Source organism: Dermacentor andersoni, chromosome 5 (genome assembly GCF_023375885.2).
Source record: "Dermacentor andersoni chromosome 5, qqDerAnde1_hic_scaffold, whole genome shotgun sequence".
Taxonomy (NCBI): domain Eukaryota; kingdom Metazoa; phylum Arthropoda; class Arachnida; order Ixodida; family Ixodidae; genus Dermacentor; species Dermacentor andersoni.
In genome coordinates this window covers 64,406,981-64,426,671 of record NC_092818.1, presented here as the reverse complement: position 1 = coordinate 64,426,671, position 19,691 = coordinate 64,406,981, and the positions used below count along the sequence as shown (strand labels likewise).

Sequence of the window (19,691 nt, the reverse complement as noted above, 5' to 3'; positions counted from 1 at the left end):
GCAGGAGCAGCTCCCGAAACCACACACCACCCCATCAATATGCAACACCACATCGGAACAAGCTTCCACGGAACTCTCCCAGGTAAGCTGAACAGCCATGTCCTCTCCCTGTAATGTCTCTACACACACACACACACCCCTCAACTCGCCGAACCCCCACCCCAGCCGTCGGCTTCGTCCGCAGACAATTTATCACTGCAACTAGTCATGTAGGAACTTAAGGCCATTTGCTCCAAAATATCGGTCCTTAGGCGCGACAACACGTTCTGTCAGCAGCTGCTAAGAATGTACTAGAGCAGTACACCCGATACCTAACAATGATCTCCCTCCTCACTTGCCTAAGCGCCGTGCTCCAGAACGCGATGGCTCCATGGACACCGCTATTTCCACCCAGTCAGCAAGTGCAGTTCGTGCAACCGTCGAAGATTGTCTGCAAGGGGCCATAGCCTAGCCCAGTGCCGCTGCAACTCAAATGCTCAAAGCAGCTCATGACCACCAACATTCAGAGCTCGCCCAAAAAATCCTAACTTCTACAACGAAACTCAAACGACGTATGACAGACGTTGAGGAACGGTCTGACACGTTCAAAGGAGTCATATTCAAGAAATCTCACTCACGCATGGACGACACCTTCGCCTCTCAACATGCTACGTACGGCATTTGGCAGAGGAACTGGCGCGGATACTCACGGAAACGAGGAGTCCTGAGACAGCGTCTACCGATACCATTGTCACAGGTCCCGCCCGATGTCATCCACCTTCAAAGTCACATGACAACGGCAAAACTCACCAGTCACGCGGCCTACCACTTCCACGCCCACACTACCAATCATCAGCCATCTCTCACCACACTCGTCTGAAGCAACATTACGGTCATACCGCACGACCCCTTTCCGCACAGCCCTCCGCATCTTTTCCTCGAAATTATCCCGCCTCAGCGCAAGAACTCCTCCACCCTATTTAACTCGCTACTTACAGCAGTCCCAATCACATCGCTTCTACCGCCTTCTGCAGGCAGTGGATCCTTTTGCCCACTCCCCCCTCGTTTTCGAGGGAGACTTTAATGCCCGCGCAGTTGCTCGGAGACACCCTTGCGAGAGACGCAAAGGCCGCCAGCTCTGCGCAGACATCAAGTAACTCTGATACGCCGCTCTCACTGATCCTGCCCACCACACGCACACTGTCAACAGAACGTCCACAGATACCACGCAGAATCTAATTCTCACCAAGCGTACTCCTGCGGCAGATTGTTAGGATACCGGACATACTCTCGGCAGGGACCACTTTGCCTCTATACTTAAATCACGGCCGGTCCGAATACACGGGTTGGACGGCCGCTTGGTCTCACGGACTGGGATGCCATATGGACATGGCGCACACAGCGCACCCTTCCGGACGGCCCTCATCCCACTGTAGAGGTCTGGATAGCCGGTTTGTTGGAGGACGTCCAGAAAGCGACCAATAGTGTCTCTGAAGAGGCTGGCCTAGACCAACTCGAAAACCGTCTCCTGCATGTGTAAGAGGCCCTCGATGGACTTCAAGGGTGATACCAGAATTAGAGACTCAACAGTCAGCTCTGCAAACGCATCGCGGTACTCAACCGGCATATCGAGCACTATGTGCATCAGCTCACCAAAGAGCAATGACATGCTGTATGCGACGGTATGAGACGGCAACCTACCCTCCGTAATACCTGGAATACCCCCCAAAATCTCCTCGACGATCGCACTTGTAAAAGTACACAATGGCAGAATCAACCGAAACTACTACATCTGGCCATGACTCTGGTAATCAGTTATTCCGGGACTTAACCGTCAAGTACATTGGTACTCAACCAATTCAACAGCAACTGCCCTACAGAGGCCGGAACAACGTTGAGATGGATGCCCCCGTTACCTTTGCGGAGCCGCAGGCAGTGGTTCACACCTTAATACCCAACTAGGCCTCCACGGATGACGCCTCCCTCGCGACCCTCCTGCATCACGTGAATGCGGTATGGGAATGCGGTTCTTTAACGTCATCCTGGAAGTGTGCCGAAATTGTACTAATTTCTAAACCGAGCGAACCCCTGCATTTAGACAATATGCGCCCCATCGCCCTCACGCCATGCCGGGTGAAAGTCATGGAACACACTAGTCTTCAAAGGCTTACTGCACACTTAGACAAGCGTAACTACCCCACATGATTTGGCTTCCGCCCACAGCTATCCACTCAAGACATTATGCTTCAGCTATATCACAAAATCATAGGTCCTTATCAAGGTCCTGAACTCGACACAGAAGCCATCCTTGGTTGGGTTCTTCCAAAAGCTTTCGACAACAACGTCAAACACAACGCCATATTGGAGGCGCCGTCACATTTGTACGTCGGCTACAACATGTACCGCTATGTGGTAGATTTCCTACCTAGTCGTACAGCCATTCCAACATTCTAGGGCCTCAAATCGGACGTGATATCGCTAGGGAGTAAGGTTACACTGCAAGGGTCAGCATACACTCGCCCATACTTTTCAATGTCGCACTCCTCGGACTCCTGGAACGCCTCATTGCCATTCTCCGCCTCCATCACAGTCTCTATGCGGACATTACATTCTCGACCACAGAAGGTAGTGATAGCGACATTCAAGGAACCCTACGAGCATCCATGGATACATTGACGGCATACATTGAATCACGGGGTCTTTCCTGCTCTTCGCCTAAATCCGAACTGCTCATACTCGAGCCTGCTCATCGGCACCACCCGTCAGAACCTCACTCTCCATCCATTGACCTGGCAGCCCCACAGCGCGCCTTTCCCTCGCGTTCCAATCTTCTGAGCCCTTGGGCTGCGTACGCAGCGAAACTGCACGAATACTGCAGCTTTACATCATCTTAGCAACCACGCTCCACAAGTAGGCCTGCTTATCTCATGCTCGTATTATCTAAACTGGTATTAAAGAGGACAACATTCTTCGGCTAGGCCGGGCCTTCATGATCAGTCGCATCACATATGCTGTACCCTTCTTATGCCTCACACATTCTGAGAAACAGAACATTGATATCATCATCAGGGAACATATAAACAAGTACTCCACGTTCCGCCCAACACCGCCAATGTGAAGCTGGCTAAATTGGGGCTCCATAAAACTCTGCGACCTCATCGAAGCTCAGCGCCTAGCTCACTACGAAGGCCTCTTCCACACCGCGAAATGACGTCAAGTCCTCAGTAACCTGAGCATGTTTACATCAAGCAGGTTGCAGTCAAGCTCCCCATACCACCGGACATTCGCGACACTTTCCTGATTCCCCCTCTCCTGAAGAACATGCGCCCCGACCACAATAAAGCACCTCGCACCGCATGGGCTTGGCAACTCGGCAATAGGTATGAGGGCGCTTGGCACGTATCTTATGTCGACGCCGCGGATTAACCAACCCACTTGCCGTGGTCGCGGGCTCGAAACTGGATATACGAAGCATTCATCCTGAAGAAGGCGAAGGTGCTTCTATAGCTCTCGCTATGCTTCGAATACTGCATCGTGCATCACCACTGACTCCAAGATAGTCCTACGTGACTATACCAGGCGGCTCATCTTGTCCCAAGCATACCGCATTCGCACAGGCACACACCCCTCCTGTCGCCGCAGCGTCCACCTTATCTGGGGCCTGAGCCACACCCGTCTTACCGAAAACAAAGCCGCGCAAGACTCCGACCGAGCAAACATCCACCGGGCACATTACTCCCCTTCAGGCCAGCAGGTTTCTGGATGTCCTCAGCTTCCGCAAGCCCCTAAGCACGAAGCCGTAGGGTCCTGGCGCAGCCACGCGAGCGAGCGTATGATCAGCTATCGCGAGATCCTCACGTACTACTGCAAAGCCCGCTTCAAATACCGCCCTCCCGACAACTCTCTCAACAAACATCAATCGATCACGTGACGGCTCTTACAGACGCGCACCTTTCCTGCACCGTCCCTGTATCATCACATCTACCCCGATGCCTTCACACCGAGCTCCAAACCATGCCACACGCCACGCGCCGATCTCGACCACACTATCTGGGCATGTCACTCAGTACCACACACCATTAAACACAGCACTAATGTTACATTCAGAATCACATGTCCGAACATTGGGAAGCCATGCAGCTCAGTAACTGCTCGAAAGATCAAATCTTGGTTGTGTCACTGGCGAACACGTCGCCAAGACTCAAGATCTGACCGCTGCCTGAGGAAGGGAGGCCCTGGTGGAGCTAGTCTCACAGCCCCACCCACCTCACTTAGCACACCAAGAATTTTGAATAAAGTTCTCTCTCTCGCTCTCTCGCTAGTCTGCGCTAACAAACTCCTGGTTGTTTCTTCAGCTCTGGGGCTTTGCGTTTGCATGCCCTGTCTCATGACCCCATGGAAGACCAGCTCATGTTGTCCCACATGCTCGCGAGGATTCAGGAGAAGTATTAGAAGTATTACTGGCCCCGCCTGAACGCCGACCTCACCCGTAGCGTCAAGACATGCAGAAACTGCCAGCGACGCAAGACACCACCGACAAGGCCCGCAGGATTGCTATAGCCAAACTACGTTCTTTGCCGACCATTTCAGCAAATGGGGATAGACTTGTTGAGGCCTCCATTGCTGACACAAGAACGGATTGTACTGCTGAGCTTACTCAAGTCATCCTGCGGTATAGCCAAACAAATCACAGGAGGACAACCACATACCACTCGCTAGGAATGATCTAATGGAACGCCTGACCAAGACGCTTGCTGACACGTTAGCCACATACGTCGACGTCGAACACGAGAAGTGATATGCTGTCCTTCCGTACGTAAGTTTCGCTTAAAACACGCTAATGCAAAAACAAACAGATCTCACCATTCAAGCTGGTTTACAGAAGAAACGGGTTGACGACTCTCGACGCTGTGCTGCCGCAGGTGACCGGAGAACAGACTCTCGACGTCGCCATTTGTCTTCGGTGCGCCGAAAAAGTACAACTCGTCCGCTTGAGCATGAGAAACCGGCAAAGCACGGATAGCCGACACTACAATTTCTGACGATGCTGCGTGGAATACCAGCCAATCGACGGTATTTTGTTTTGGACCCCAAGAATCGGCAAGGACTTAGTGAGTAACTCTAGCGACGCTAGTTCGGACCCTGCTAGATAACACGACGTATATGTGCACTGAGGACAGTGAGGTCGTGCCAGAAGCCTTTACCCAATCACTGCAGCACCACACGTGACCTGAAGTAGTCAATCTTTTTCGCCTTAAGGCTTTGTGCCAGCGCTAACGAACCCTCGGACTTATTTATTTGTTTATTTATTATTTCTCTTTACTTCATGTGCTTTAGTAGTATTTTGCTCTAGTGTATGTAGCATTGGGTTGATGCTTTTACAGAGGGGACATTGATACTTTCTTTCGTTCTTTGTTTTTCTCAAAAATCGATAGAAAAGCATTTGTAAAATGTGCTAAAATATTTTCGCTGGCTCATTTCACGTTAGGAAAAACAAATTTATGTTGCACCTATTGAGCAACAGAAGGCTGTATCGCGAGTTTTTCATGTTGCTGTACAATTTTCTCAATTAGACTTTTCGTCTAACTACATTATTTGAGAAGTTATATAAATATGTAAGACTCATTATCTGATTAAGCAGAATGAAAAATATAATTTCAGTATCTCCACGCCATGGCAAACAACAATGGTTCTGTACAGCTACGTCGCATTCGCTAATTTTATGCTCTGGCTAAAGTTAGCTGGTACATCCCGTAGAAAAGCTTACGCGCTGAACCCCGTAAATGAGATTTCGACGATCACCGACTGTGCTCTCCGCGGTCGTGGTGCTTCTAGTGTCACTTGCTTTTGTAGGCACAGGTGCGCCCAATAAAAAATTTGGTTTTTGCGACTTACATTTCGCTCTTCGCCGTCACTACAACGTGACGATGTTGAAAGAAATCTTCGGGGGGCAGAAATCTTGGCCCGGTGAGGTCTGATGGCTTCGTGCGAACTCTATGCTCGCACACTTATTTCGCACTGAAGCAAGAGGTAGCAAGAATCCAAGTTCCCAGCTGATGCGGCCCTCTTCCTAACGCCGTTGTTCTTCCGCGGTCATCGAGTGAGATGTGCTCATGTTTGCCGGTGCGCGCTGGACACCATGCATGTTTATTTAGTTATTAAGCACATTTTAAAAATTCCTATGGCCGATGAAACTGCTATCCTTACCTCGTAAGCTGCCTAATAATTTGATACTGCAATCGATGCTTCACCTTTCGGTTGAAGCTGTGACATATTTTTTTTTTTTAAATCGAAGCTTTTGTTGCCTCTTTCTTTCACTTTCGCGCTGCGCATGCAATTGCCGTTGTCTGGCACGCCACGCAGGCGGGTGATTTATAGCGTGTGTTTACAGGACAGGAGCATGGCAGAGACGAAAGGAGACGCGAGAAACTCGTTTGGACCTTCGAGCGGCGTCGAATCTTCACAATGCCCTCCGAAACTCCCCTCGCGTCGTCACATTAGCTTCTTGACAGCTGTAATTATCTGTGACCCCGCAAAAGCATTTTAGAAATTGCAATCCTTAACATTCTCTGGCGTGCAATTCCAGAGGGAAGCTGAACAGAATGATCGAGAGGAGGGGAGAGGAGGCACAGAATGAATTGAATCAATGTAGTCGCGAAACGAGTGAATAGCACGGACACTATTCGTCCTTACCAATTACTATTCGCTCACTATCCCAATACAAGGAAGGCGGGGTGATGGGAAACGGCGTGATAAGGCAACGAAATAGTACTGCTAAACACACGACAGCCGGTTCTGGGCAAACGAAAATAATTTATTTTTGAGGAATAGTGCGGAACATTTCTGCTAGTTCTGAAAACTAAAGACAATGCAAATTTGTGAAGCAGGCAACTTACGCAGGGCGTGCAGAAGCAGAGCCGCATTAACGCGCACCCTATGTTCTAGGCGACACTACGGAAGCGGTCCCACGTTATATGAACACTTCTGTGCCGGCTGCAATAGCTTTGCGGGTTTGGCATTGCTCGAGGCCGTGAGTTTGATCTCTACTGCAGCAGCTGCATTTCGGCTACAGTGAAATCCAAAACACCGTCCTGCACTTAGATTTAGGGGCACGTTAAAGAACACCACGGTTTCAAAATTAATACGGTCTCCGCCACTATAACGTGCCTCCTAATCCGATTGTGGTTTAGGCACATACTGCCCAATAATCCAATTATGTTTAATACTTCTGACGCAATGCGATGTGCCATGTGAGGCAATTAATATTCTCAACCCTCTTAGAAGTTATGAAATATGGCACACAACAACGCCTCAAGCAGACACCTCCTCCTAAGTATTCTGTGAACTACGCAGACAAACAGCAGTGGTGCACGCAAGGTTACGCTTAACATCACCTCACCACCATCGTGTTAGACTAAAGATTTAAGAAATGGAACATTCGACGCCAACATCACCACTTGTTTTCGTCAATCAAAGCAAACTGCACAGAAAGCTTCGCTTACAACGATTCCCACGGTGGTTGGGTGTCGCGTAATTTTTCTTTCTCTCCCAGTCTAACTGCGGCTGCCGTTGCAGGAAATCAAACTGGCGACTAATCAACACGCTCTTGGTTTCTCGTTGCATAAAGAAATATACATATTTGTGTTATGCCGTACCAATTATTTGCAATTGGAACAAAAGGGTAGCGCAACATGTTTCTGATGGTAGCGTCTGGCTAATGTCACTCCTTTGTAGCTATCACTGGGCAGTAAACTGCCGCGCTAAGAGGATAGTTTACATGCTACATCTCGGTGAGATAGGCTCTACCCTTGTATTAGCAATGATGTTGATTAAATACATTAGTAAACACGTAAGAACGGGTACATACGTTAGAAGTCATAAATTAAATATACAGTGTGAGTAGTGCGCAAAGTTGTACCTTCGAACAATTTGACTAAAGTGAAAGCCAAACGTCTTATTCCTATTAAGAGGCAAGATAACACGTGATAAATGTATTGTATAACACTTGCAAAGGGTTTTACACTGCACAAGTTTTTGACTCTCACTGCGTTTTTCCTTTCTAGGGGTGTTGGCGTGCACACTATATATGACACGAAGTACTTCTGCAAGACTGAAATTCCTGCAAATGGGACCGGCATATACACCAGCCAAAGGGGTTATGATTCACCTAAGGATAAGGCACTGGGCCCAGTAGCAAAGGCAGGAGACATTTATTCAATGGGTATTCGAATAATGAGCGGCAAATTCTTCTTGGTGAGTAGACATGCTGAGTTTGTGGCTTCTCTTGCCATTTAAGCGCTCTACATGAAAATTTCATTGAAGATAATAACGAAGGAATGCATAATTTCGCACTAAAATTCATGCGTCCACTGCGAGGTACGATATTTAGTTTCAATGGGATATCATCAGAACACTCAATAAATAAAAAATTTGGAGGACGCTTAAGCTTCGCTTTGAAGAGTGTAACGCGACAGCATTCAAAGATCTCTGACTGCTTCGTCACGCTTCCCGGCAACCGGAGTGTATCTAACCGTAGTGTATCCTGGCAATGATCTCAAGTCTTCGCATTACGCGTGCGATGCTCTTACTAATTGAGCTACCGCGGCCCGTTTCGCGATCCACTTTCTGGGGTATTTATCTTTTACTACTACTTACTGCGAACGTTATGCACGAAGGCGAACTTTGTGGTGGAGCCACGGCCTCTTGCTTGTGCCGCGATGCCGTAAAACCCCTCAATAGCTTAGAGTAGCGCCAACCACTTGCCTCCTCCTCCGCTTCAGTCCCGCGCTCGGCGTTGGCTCGGCAGTGGCGCCGCCTATGCTGGCCCTGCCGTAGCTGACGACGGCTAACGCGCTACCGGACGAAATCCACGGAAATGTTCATACGAGCCCTGCGGAGCAGTTTTCGAGGCGAGATTTTGCTTCGTCAGTCGGTAACAATTCCAACGTCGCGTTGGAATTGCCCAGAAAAACAGAAAGAGAACAATTATTTAAGGCGGAGAGCACCCGCACGTTGAGTGTTCGTGTTGCTGAAGCACGACGCATACACACGGTGTGGTCAAACATGCGCGTAATTACCTCAGTTTAAGGCTTTTCCTGCGCGAAACTATGTGTAAGTGGTTTCGTAGGTTCATTTACGTACCAGCAGGATACTTTTGTTCGGCCTGCACGTGAGAGATTCCACCTGTCTGGGGCCAGCAATACCTAGCAACAGGGTCGCTTCTGCTCCGTGCCTTTTACAGATGTTTGTAGCTCATGCACGGGTTGTGGCAGCCATGAGCAACGTTTTCACACGTAGGCAGTATCGATAACTTGAAGAACGTACCAGAACATGAAGTAGCCTTTTATTTCTTTGTTACAGTGCAAGTGGTTGGGATTTAGTAGCAAGAAGAAACTTTGATGGGACAACTTGACAGAGGTTTCGAAAATAATTATCCCCCTCCATCATTAGCACCAGTAACACTTTTATTGAAGTGCTAACTTAATATCTGTATACTACGTGCTTCTGTATTCTTATGCGTTGTAAGTTTTCGCAAGGAATTAATGTTGCTTTAAGCGAAATACTCAAGCTACACAAGACAGAGAAAAAATTGATTCGTGGGTTTTACGTCCCAAAACCACCACCTGATTATAAGCAATGGGGGATTCCGGATTACTTTTCACTAGCTGGGTTTCTTTAATGTACCCCCAGTGGACGGGGGTACATTTTCATCCACTTTAATTTCCGTTAATTCACTGTTTCTTTATTTAATTTATTAAGCTCAAGTAATTTCCCCTATGTTGTCCTTGTTATCAGTGTTTGTTGGCTTCTTATGATAAGACTAATAAAAATCGGGCCCCTCGGTTAACCCCCTTTCTTCTCGTTGATTACATAACGAGGGCCTCGAATCTGGCAACATTGATGCCTTCAGGTAGCATATGTGGGTCTATTGACCAGTTGCCTTCACCCAAAAAGATCACGTTTTCGTGACGCCTGCGGCAAAAAAAGGACGTTCCACGTCCGCCGCCAAGGTCTTTGAGTGGTGGCACTGGCTAAGACTCCCAGGGTTCTACTAGGACACATAAATTGCCAACAAAGTGGATGGGAAAACGACGCCGCGGTAGCTCAATTGGTAGAGAGAGCATCGCACGCGAAATGCGAAGGTTGTAGGTTCGGTTCCCACCTGTGGCAAGTTGTTTCTTCATCCACTTTAATTTCCATTATTTCATCGTTTCTTTATTTCATTTATTAAGCTCAAGCAATTTCCAATATGTTGTCTTGGTGTCAGTGTTTGTTGGCTTTTTATGATATGACAAATAAAAATCGGGCCCCTCGGTTAACCCCCTTTCTTCTCGTTGATTACATAACGAGGGTCTCGAATCCGGCAACATTGATGCCTTCAGGTAGCATATGTGGGTTTATGGACCAGTTGCCTTCACCCAAAAAGATTAGACGGTGTAACGGATAAAACGCTAAGGAACTTGGACGATGAGTCTATAGCTAAGTTAACCGAATATATTAACGAATGCTGGGAGGCAGGGCAGATTCCTCAGCAATGGAAGACGGCACAAATCGTGTTAATACCTAAACCGGGCAAGCGACTGCCAATTCAGAACTTGAGACCCATATCTCTCACTTCTTGCGTGGGGAAACTCATGGAGCACGTAGTCCTAGCGAGGAGAACCACCTACCTCGAAGACTGCGACGCGCTCCCGACCACGATGATAGGATTCAGGAGAAACCTCTCAGCGCAGGACGCTCTGTTACAATTAAACATCACATCATAGACGATTCGGGCAGATCGACAAAGGCAATTCTCGGGTTGGACCTAAAAAAGGCCTTCGATAACGTAACACATGCAACGATACTAGATAGAGTAGGCGAACTAGAACTGGGAAAACTCACGTACGGTTATGTACGCAATTTTCTAACGGGCAGAAAGGCAAAGATCACGATAGCGGACCTAGTTTCGGAGGAGATCGAGATAGGCAGCGCAGGTACGCCACAGGGCTCGGTCTTATCACCTATGCTATTCATTCTGGCGCTAATCGGGCTGCCAGCCAAGCTACAAGAAATCGAGGGTCTAAATCATACCTTATACCCTGACGATATCATCCTATGGGTGAGAAACGGAAGTGACGGGCAGATAGAACAAAGGCTTCAAACAGCGGTCGAACAATCAAAAAATATCTAGAGGGGACAGGGTTAACATGCTCGGCAGAGAAATCAGAGCTGTTGCTGTACAGACCGACTCGCAGAGGTCGCAAACCAGGCAACTACAGGAAAGAGCTCCCCCATAGAGAGGAGATACAGTTACAGACGGCCGATGGGAAACCCATACCCAAGGTCGATAGGATCAGGGTATTGGGGCTCCTCGTTGAAGCCAAGGGCAACAACGGAGAAACCCACAGAAGACTGGAGGGAACTGTAGCGCAAATCATGAGGGTAATCAGAAGGATAACAAATAAACATAGCGGGATGAAAGAGGAAAACACGATCAGGTTAATACAGGCCTTCGTAATAAGTAGAATAGTATACGTAGCGCCGTACTTAAAATGGCAGGTCGCGGAAAAGATCAAACTAGAATGCCTCATCCGGAAAATATACAAACTAGCCATAGGACTACCGATCAGCACCAGCACGGAGAAGCTGCTGCAACTAGGCCTACACAACACGATAGACGAGCTCATTGAAGCGCAAGGTACGGCACAATATTGCTACGGGATAGTATTTCAGATGACGAAGAGCCGAGCAGTAAGAAGACGACGACGAATATTGGAAGCTAGCGCGGGCTGTTGCCTCTTGGCCAACTGCGGCGTATTGCCTTGTAAATATACTTGTAAATAGCTTTTCGTCGGTGTCTTCCTACGTAATATATCTGGTGGAGGTGGACGTTCCCTGTACCTTGTCACGGAGCTTCGCAGTGGACGGTACGTCGCTCGAGCCTTCCGTCATGGCTCCCGGCGACGACAACTCGACTCCGCCGGCTTCGACACCTGCTGCCACTTCGACGACCTACATCACTCTCCCCGCTCCCCGTGATCCTGGCGTATTCTCGGCAAAACATGGGGAAGACGTCGATGACTGGATCAGCCTGTATGAACACGTCAGCCGCAATAACCGGTGGGACCCTACTATCATGCTTGCCAACGTAGTCTTTTATCTCGGTGGCACACCTCGAGTTTGGTATCGGACGCACGAAGATGAGCTGACCAGTTGGGATTCGCTTAAGCAAAAGCTTCGAGACTTGTTCTGCAACCCCTACGGTCACCAACTTGCCCCGCAGAAGGCGCTTTCCGGTCGTGTGCAGACGTCAACGGAGCCCTACGTCAGGTACATTCAGGACGTCTTGGCTCTGTGCCGCAAAGTTGACGCACACATGACTGAGTCCGACAAGGTCTCCCACATCCTCAAAGGCATTGCCGATGACGCCTTCAACTTGCTCGTATTTAACAACGTGGCGACGGTGGATGCAGTTATAAAAGAGTGCCGCCGCCTGGAACTCGCTAAAAGCCGACGTATAAACCAACAGTTTGCCCGTCTGCCCAACACCCCAGCGACATCTTCCTGTGCCAACGCTGCTCGTCCCAACAACACTGGCGATGTTACCATGATTGTTCGGCGTGAGATCGAGGCCGCCTATCCGGCTGCCTTCGACTCCAGCCCCTCCAATGCACCTGCAGTCACTGTTTCCCTGATCCAGGCAGTTGTCCGCCAGGAGTACGCCAACATGGGTATTCACACCATCTGCTCGGCCCATCGCCCTGATACCCACCCGTCTTCTTCGATTCCACCCCGTCCCGTACCTTCTTACCCACTACGTTTCCGCAACCCCTCTGAATGGCGCACTGCAGACGACAAACCAATTTGTGTTCACTGCCATCGAATTTGGCACATTTCTCGGTACTGTCGCAGTCGCTGGAGTTCCCTGAACCAGTCTAAATATACTGCCTACTCTCGCCCTCAATGTGGCCTTTCACGTCCCTATGCTGCCCGCTCAGATAATGCCGCCACCGATTCTCCTGCGCCGAACCGCCCCTATTCTCGTTCGCCTTCACCCCAACGACGACAATCTCGCTCCCCCCAACCCTGTCGCTGCTATTCACCGACTCCCTTCGGACGCCGCTCCCAGCCGGAAAACTAGACGATGCAGCGCCTCGAGGTGACGCTGCATTGCTCCCTACGCCGCCAAATCCTCTCCTGACGTTGCCCACTCATCTGAACCTTCTTGACGTGCAAATCGACGGTGTTCCTGTATCTGCTCTCATAGACACTGGGGCGCATTTGTCGGTAATGAGCGCTGACCTTCTTAACCGGCTGAGGAAAATAATCACGCTCGCCACGACGCCTGTCGTCCATGTCGCCGATGGCGGAACAGCCCCTGTAATTGGTATGTGTGCCGCCCGCGTCTCCTTCGCCGATCGCTCGACTACCGTGCTATTCACAGTCATCGCTCACTGTCCCCACGACATCATCCTCGGCTTAGACTTTCTCTCCGCACATTCTGCTCGCATCGATTGCTCCGCCAGTACTCTCCGCCTCGACCTGCCTGTTCTGGATCCCGCTGAACAACACCCTACTAGCCTCAGTTCCATCGACTTCGTTCGCTTGCCACCTTCGGCACTGACTTACGTTGACTTAGTGTCATTCCCACCAGTCCCCGACGGTCACTACATCACGGCTCCTATGCAAGACGTCCTCCTTACACACGGGATCACAATACCTGATTCAGTTTTATCTATTACGGCGAATTGCGTCTGCCCGCCAGTGGTCAATTTTGGCTTGACGACACAAATGCAGCCACGCGGGATGTCTCTGGCCCAACTTTGCCCATTCGAGGATCACTCTCTAGCATCGATTTCAGTAGACGACAATTCAGCCGATCCCCCTCTACCATCGCAGTCGGCAACTTGTACCATCGCCAACTTACAGAAAATGATTGCACCCGACATGCCGTCCGAGTACACTCGTGCACTCTACCGCGTTCTGATTTCCTACCAAGATATTTTTGACTTTACCGATCGTCCTTTGGCCCAAACAACAGCTGTTAAACGTCGCATTAATACCGGCGATGCGCCTCCTATTCATCGCCGCCCGTATTGAGTATCACCGGCTGAGCGTCAAGTTATTCACACCGAAGTTCGCAAAATGCTTGCCAAGAACATTATTGAACCGTCATGTAGTCCATGGGCGTCACCTGTTGTGCTGGTAAAAAGAAGGATGGCTCATGGCGCTTTTGCGTGGATTACCGGCACCTTAACAGGGTTACCAAAAAGGACGTGTATCCCCTACCTCGGATTTATGACGCCCTTGACTGCCTCCACGGTGCTCGCTATTTCTCCTCTATTGACCTTCGCTCCCGCTATTGGCAGATTGCCGTGGACGATCTCGACCGCGAGAAGACTGCCTTTGTAACACCCGACGGTCTTTATCAATTCAAAGTGATGCCGTTCGGTCTATGTAACGCTCCTGCCACTTTTGAACGCATGACGGACTCCCTTCTTCACGGTTTCAAATGGTCCACGTGCCTGTGCTACTTGGACGACGTTATATTATTCTCCCCAACATTCGCTACGCACCTCGAGCGTCTCTCAGCAGTCCTGGACGTTTTTCGGCGAGCCGGTCTGCAACTCAACGCATCGAAGTGCCAATTCGGCCGTCGCCAGATTACCGTCCTTGGACATCTCGTTGATGCGAGCGGAGTGCAACCGGACCGAGGCAAGATCCATGTGGTTACGCACTTCCCTGTTCCAAAGTGCGTCAAGGATGTGCGCAGCTTCATCGGTCTTTGCTCGTACTTCCGCCGTTTCGTGGAAAATGTCGCGGCCATAGCACGACCACTAACCGAGCTTTTGAAAAAAGACGCCCCTTTCCAGTGGGGCGATAACGAGGCCTCTGCATTCTCGCTTCTAATCGACCTTCTCCCAACGCCACCCGTTCTGGCCCATTTCGATCCTTCTGCGCCTACTGAAGTCCGTACTGATGCCAGCGGTCACGGAATTGGCGCAGTGCTGGCACAACGCCAGCGTGGCCACGACCGTGTTATCGCTTACGCCAGCAGGCTCCTCTCGCCCGCGGAGCGCAACTATTCCATCACTGAGCGTGAGTGTCTGGCCTTAGTTTGGGCGGTTGCGAAGTTCCGCCCATACTTATATGGCCGACCCTTTTCCGTTATCACAGACCATCACGCGCTTTGCTGGTTATGCTCATTGAAAGACCCTACAGGAAGACTTGGTCGCTGGGGCTTACGCCTCCAAAAATATTCGTTCTCTGTCACCTACAAATCTGGCCGACTACACAAGGACGCTGACTGCCTGTCTCGCTATCCGGTAGACGAGCCTGACGACGCTGACAGTAGTACCGCCGACGGCATTTTCTCTGTGTCTGCCTTCGCTAACATCGCCGATGAGCAGTACCGAGACCTATCGCTGCGAGTACCCATCGAGCGTCTGCGCTCTACACCTACCGACGCATCCGTTCGCCGATATGTCCTCCAGGGCGGCATTCTGTACCGAAGGAACTTCCTCCCTGATGGCCTGATCTTCTTCTTGTCGTGCCAAAACATCTACGACAGACTGGGCTCTTTGAGATGCATGACGCACCCACTGCAGGACACCTTGGGGTAACCCGCACGTACGACTGCGTCCGCCGCCGCTTCTATTGGCCTGGTCTCGCTCGCTCCGTCCGACGCTATGTTGCTGCCTGTGATCCCTGCCAGCGTCGGAAAACACCCCAGGTGCTACCTTCCGGTCATCTCCAGCCGATCACCATCCCTGTGGAACCGTTCTTTCGTGTTGGATTAGACCTCCTCGGTCCCTTTCCCACGTCATCCTCTGGGAACAAATGGGTAGCCGTCGCAACTGATTACGCCACCCGATACGCTATCACGCGGGCTCTCCCTACCAGTTGCGCCACTGACGTCGCGGACTTTCTCTTGCGTGACATTATCTTAGTGAATGGCGCCCCGCGACAGCTGCTTACTGACCGTGGTCGTAACTTCCTCTCGAAAGTTATCGCCGACATTGTGCGTTCCTGCTCTATTCAACACAAGCTGACTACCTCATACCATCATCAAACCAATGGCGTGACAGAGCGGTTAAACCGTACTCTTACCGACATGCTGTCCAAGTACCTTTCGAAGGACCACCACGACTGGGACGTTGCCCTTCCTTACGTCACATTTGCTTATAATTCTTCCCGGCACGGCACCGCCGGATTTTCTCCATTTTATCTACTCTACGGTCGCGAACCAACCTTGCCCCTTGACACGGTACTTCCTCCTGCTTCGACCTCAACAAACGAGTATGCGCACGACGCCATCGCACTCGCCGACCATGCAAGCTAGCTTGCCCGTGCTCGACTGACGGACTCGCAAACCATGCAGCAGCGTCAGTACAACGCCCGCCACCGTGATGTACAGTTTTCGCCTGGTGCACTCGTGCTCCTGTGGTCGCCCTCTCGTCACGTCGGACTTTCAGAAAAGCTCCTTTCGCGATACACAGGGCCCTACCGCGTGCTGCGCCAGGTGACGCCTGTGACGTATGAAATTTCTCCTGTGCACTCAACCTCGTCATCTACTCTGGCATCTAGTGATGCCGTGCACGTCAGTAGGCTCAAGACCTACTACACTGCTTCAGAGTCTGGCCTTTAGTCGCTCCGGGACGGCGCTTTTGCCGCCGGGGGTAGTATTACGGGATAATATTTCAAATGACGAAGAGCCGAGCAGTAAGAAGACGACAACGAGAATTGGAAGCTATCGCGGGCTGTTGCCTCTTGGCCAACTGCGGCGTGTTGCCTTGTAAATATACTTGTAAATAGCTTTTCGTCGGTGTCTTCCTACGTAACAATATGAACGCCTCTCTAAGACTAGAGCAGGCCGACATATCTTAGAGAGATTAGACATAGGTGACCACACACAGCACGGTGACAAGGTGGACATCCCGAGTGAGACGAAGGAAAGATTGGTAATACCTCCCATACCAAAGAACATGCACCCAGAACACAATAAGGACAGAAGAGAGAACAGAGCGAAGCAAATGCAGAAGAAATTTGGCAGCGACAAGGACGCAGTGTTCGTAGACGCGGCTCGATACAGTCGCAGACGGGGGTTTACGGCAGCCGCAATCGATAGGGAGAAACGGCGCAAGACGTGCGCGACGATACGCACCACAAATAACGAGATAGCTGAAGAAGTAGCCATACCGCTCGCAGTAGCTCAGACTAACGCAATCGTGATAGTCCGCGACTCTCAGACGGCAATAAGAAACTTTGCCTACGGCCGAATCTCCCGGAGGCACTACGCATTCTTCTTGCAGGAGGCCAAAATCACAAAAGAAAGATATACATCACCTGGACACCCGCTCACACCCTCGCGGAGGACGGCAAGAACGGTGCGGCACACAACGCGGCTCGAGGGCTTACGCACCAAGCCGCAGTTGCAAGTGATGCCCCGACACCCTCCGGATGGGACGGTGCCGTAAATGAGTGAGAGTGTGAGGACAGAATGACAAGATATAATGACATTAAGAAACATTATAGGTTACAGAGGCGCATATTCCCGCGACCTCACGCAAAATTGACAAAAAAGCAGTATTTCGCATCGCGGCAGTTACAAGCTAGGACGTATCCGAATCCTGCGCTCTCGCCCATCATATATCCGGATGTATATCCTACGGACAAATGCAAAACATGTGAATCCAGAGCCACTCTGGAGCATATATTATGGGAATGCAGAGGAATAAATAACAATAAAGAAAACGCCGCCTCTAGCAGCAGCCTTCGCACGCGCTGGGAAGTCGCGCTGCTCAGCCCCGCCCTCGAGGATCAACTATGGGCCGTCCAGCGGGCCGAGGATGCCGCCAGGACCCACGAACTCCTGGCCGTCACCTAGGCGGGGCCTTTGGCCCTCCCCACCAACTCGCAGGGCACAGAATAAAGTTCTTTCCTCTTCCTCCTCCCTCGGTTAACCCCCTTTCTTCTCGTTGATTACATAACGAGGGTCTCGAATCGGGCAACATTGATGCCTTCAGGTAGCATATGTGGGTTTATTGACCAGTTGCCTTCACCCAAAAAGATTACGTTCTCGTGGCGCCTGCGGCAAGAAAAGGACGTTCCACGTCCGCCGCCAAGATCTGTGAGTGGTGGCGCTGGCTAACACTCCCAGGGTTCTACTAGGACGCATAAATATCCAAGAAAGTGGATGGGAAAACGACGCCGTGGTAGCTCAATTGGTAGAGCATCGCACGCGAAGTGCGAAGGTTGTGGGTTCGGTTCCCACCTGCGGCAAGTTGTTTTTGTCCTTGGTGTCAGTGTTTGTTGGCTTCTTATGATATGTTAGCATGGGTTATACAACATGACGTTTTAATTGGTGCTGTTGTTGTCAAGGGCGCCGTATGCTAGTGAGCGGGCGTTTGTTGAGCGGACGCTGGCGGAAGCGCAGTCTTTATTTCAGAAAGCCCCTGTAGCAATTTTTTTTGCTTTTACTTGCTTTAGTGCGCCAGCGACTCTAGCCGGCCGGCACTGGTATATTTAGCACTGATTTCTAAACGGAACACGTAATTTTTTCAAAGAAGCCGCCTATGTGCAACATTATGCAACGTAAGAAAACAATGAAATCGTGTCGGTTTACTCGTGCTTCTTGTTAGTGGAATATTGATCAGGAGATATGATCAAAGATAACCGAATTATAGTGAAATAAACGAAGTTCATTAACTGCGTGGCGCGAAGACATGCAGATGACTAATGCACTTCTATGTAAATATAAATGTGTATATATATATATATATATATATATATATATATATATATATATATGTATATATGTATAAATATATATATGACTGTATGTATCCCCGAGACGTATGCAAAAGAAAAATTCTTAAATATTCTAAACGCACTGACTGAAAAAGTGAAAACTCCTGACCGCAATACGCATGTTCCTTTTCGAAGCTGCACCAGCCCCATGTGAAACAGTCGACTTTCCGAGGAAAGCAATCAAGACAATCACTGTACGATAATGTGAACAACAGTGTTAGCGAAAAGACACTGCCTAAGTAGTCAAAGGGATGCCTAAGAGGAACGCAGTGATGGCGTAGAGGTAGAGCATCCGCTTCACGTGGAAGAGGACCGTGGTTCGAATCCCGGTGCCGCCCAATTTTCCACCGAATTAAAGAAAAGAAAAACAATCCGCGTGTTGACAAACTTGCATAAACAGACCTGGAGTGGGGCCTGATCCCGGTGACCAGAACCGGTAACGCACTCCCTCACCAGAGCAGAATTGGCCATCCCGGTGCAGTACTTGGCCACAACATTCTATATGAATACAACAATCAAACCCTGGCCCTCAGTCCCTAGCAGCTGCGAAGCGACTGACCGCGGCTGCGGTTAGACCTGTGACGCGACAGAGGGTGCTGAGAATCTCTGGATCCGGACAGGCCACCATTGAATCTGAACCTGGCAACATTTTACATTAGAACGTTGTCTAGTGAGGCGGGTATAGCAGTGATATTGGAGGAATTAGCGGGAATTGGATATAATAGGGCTCACTGAGGTTAGGAGGACAAATGGAGTATATACAGTGCTAAAAAGCGGGCACGCCCTGTGCTACCGCGGCTTAGCGGAGAGACGAGAACTAGGAGTTGGATTCCTGGTTAATAAACGCCACGATATCATCAAGGTAGCATAGGCATATTTTCCACTTGTAGTTACGAAGGATGGTGTCCATCATACGCTCG

At 50.0% G+C, this 19,691-nt stretch overlaps 1 protein-coding gene across 8 annotated transcripts in view; it reads left to right on the top strand.

The window, feature by feature from the left end:
• Positions 1-19,691, top strand: part of LOC126530720 (uncharacterized) — a 207,791-nt gene that overhangs the window by 36,060 nt on the left and 152,040 nt on the right. For all 8 annotated transcript variants that reach the window (XM_055070762.2, XM_055070765.2, XM_055070764.2 and 5 more), the window contains one exon: positions 8,043-8,232. In XM_055070762.2, coding sequence (XP_054926737.2) covers positions 8,043-8,232 — 190 coding nt within the window. The remainder of the gene's footprint in view (positions 1-8,042; positions 8,233-19,691) is intronic.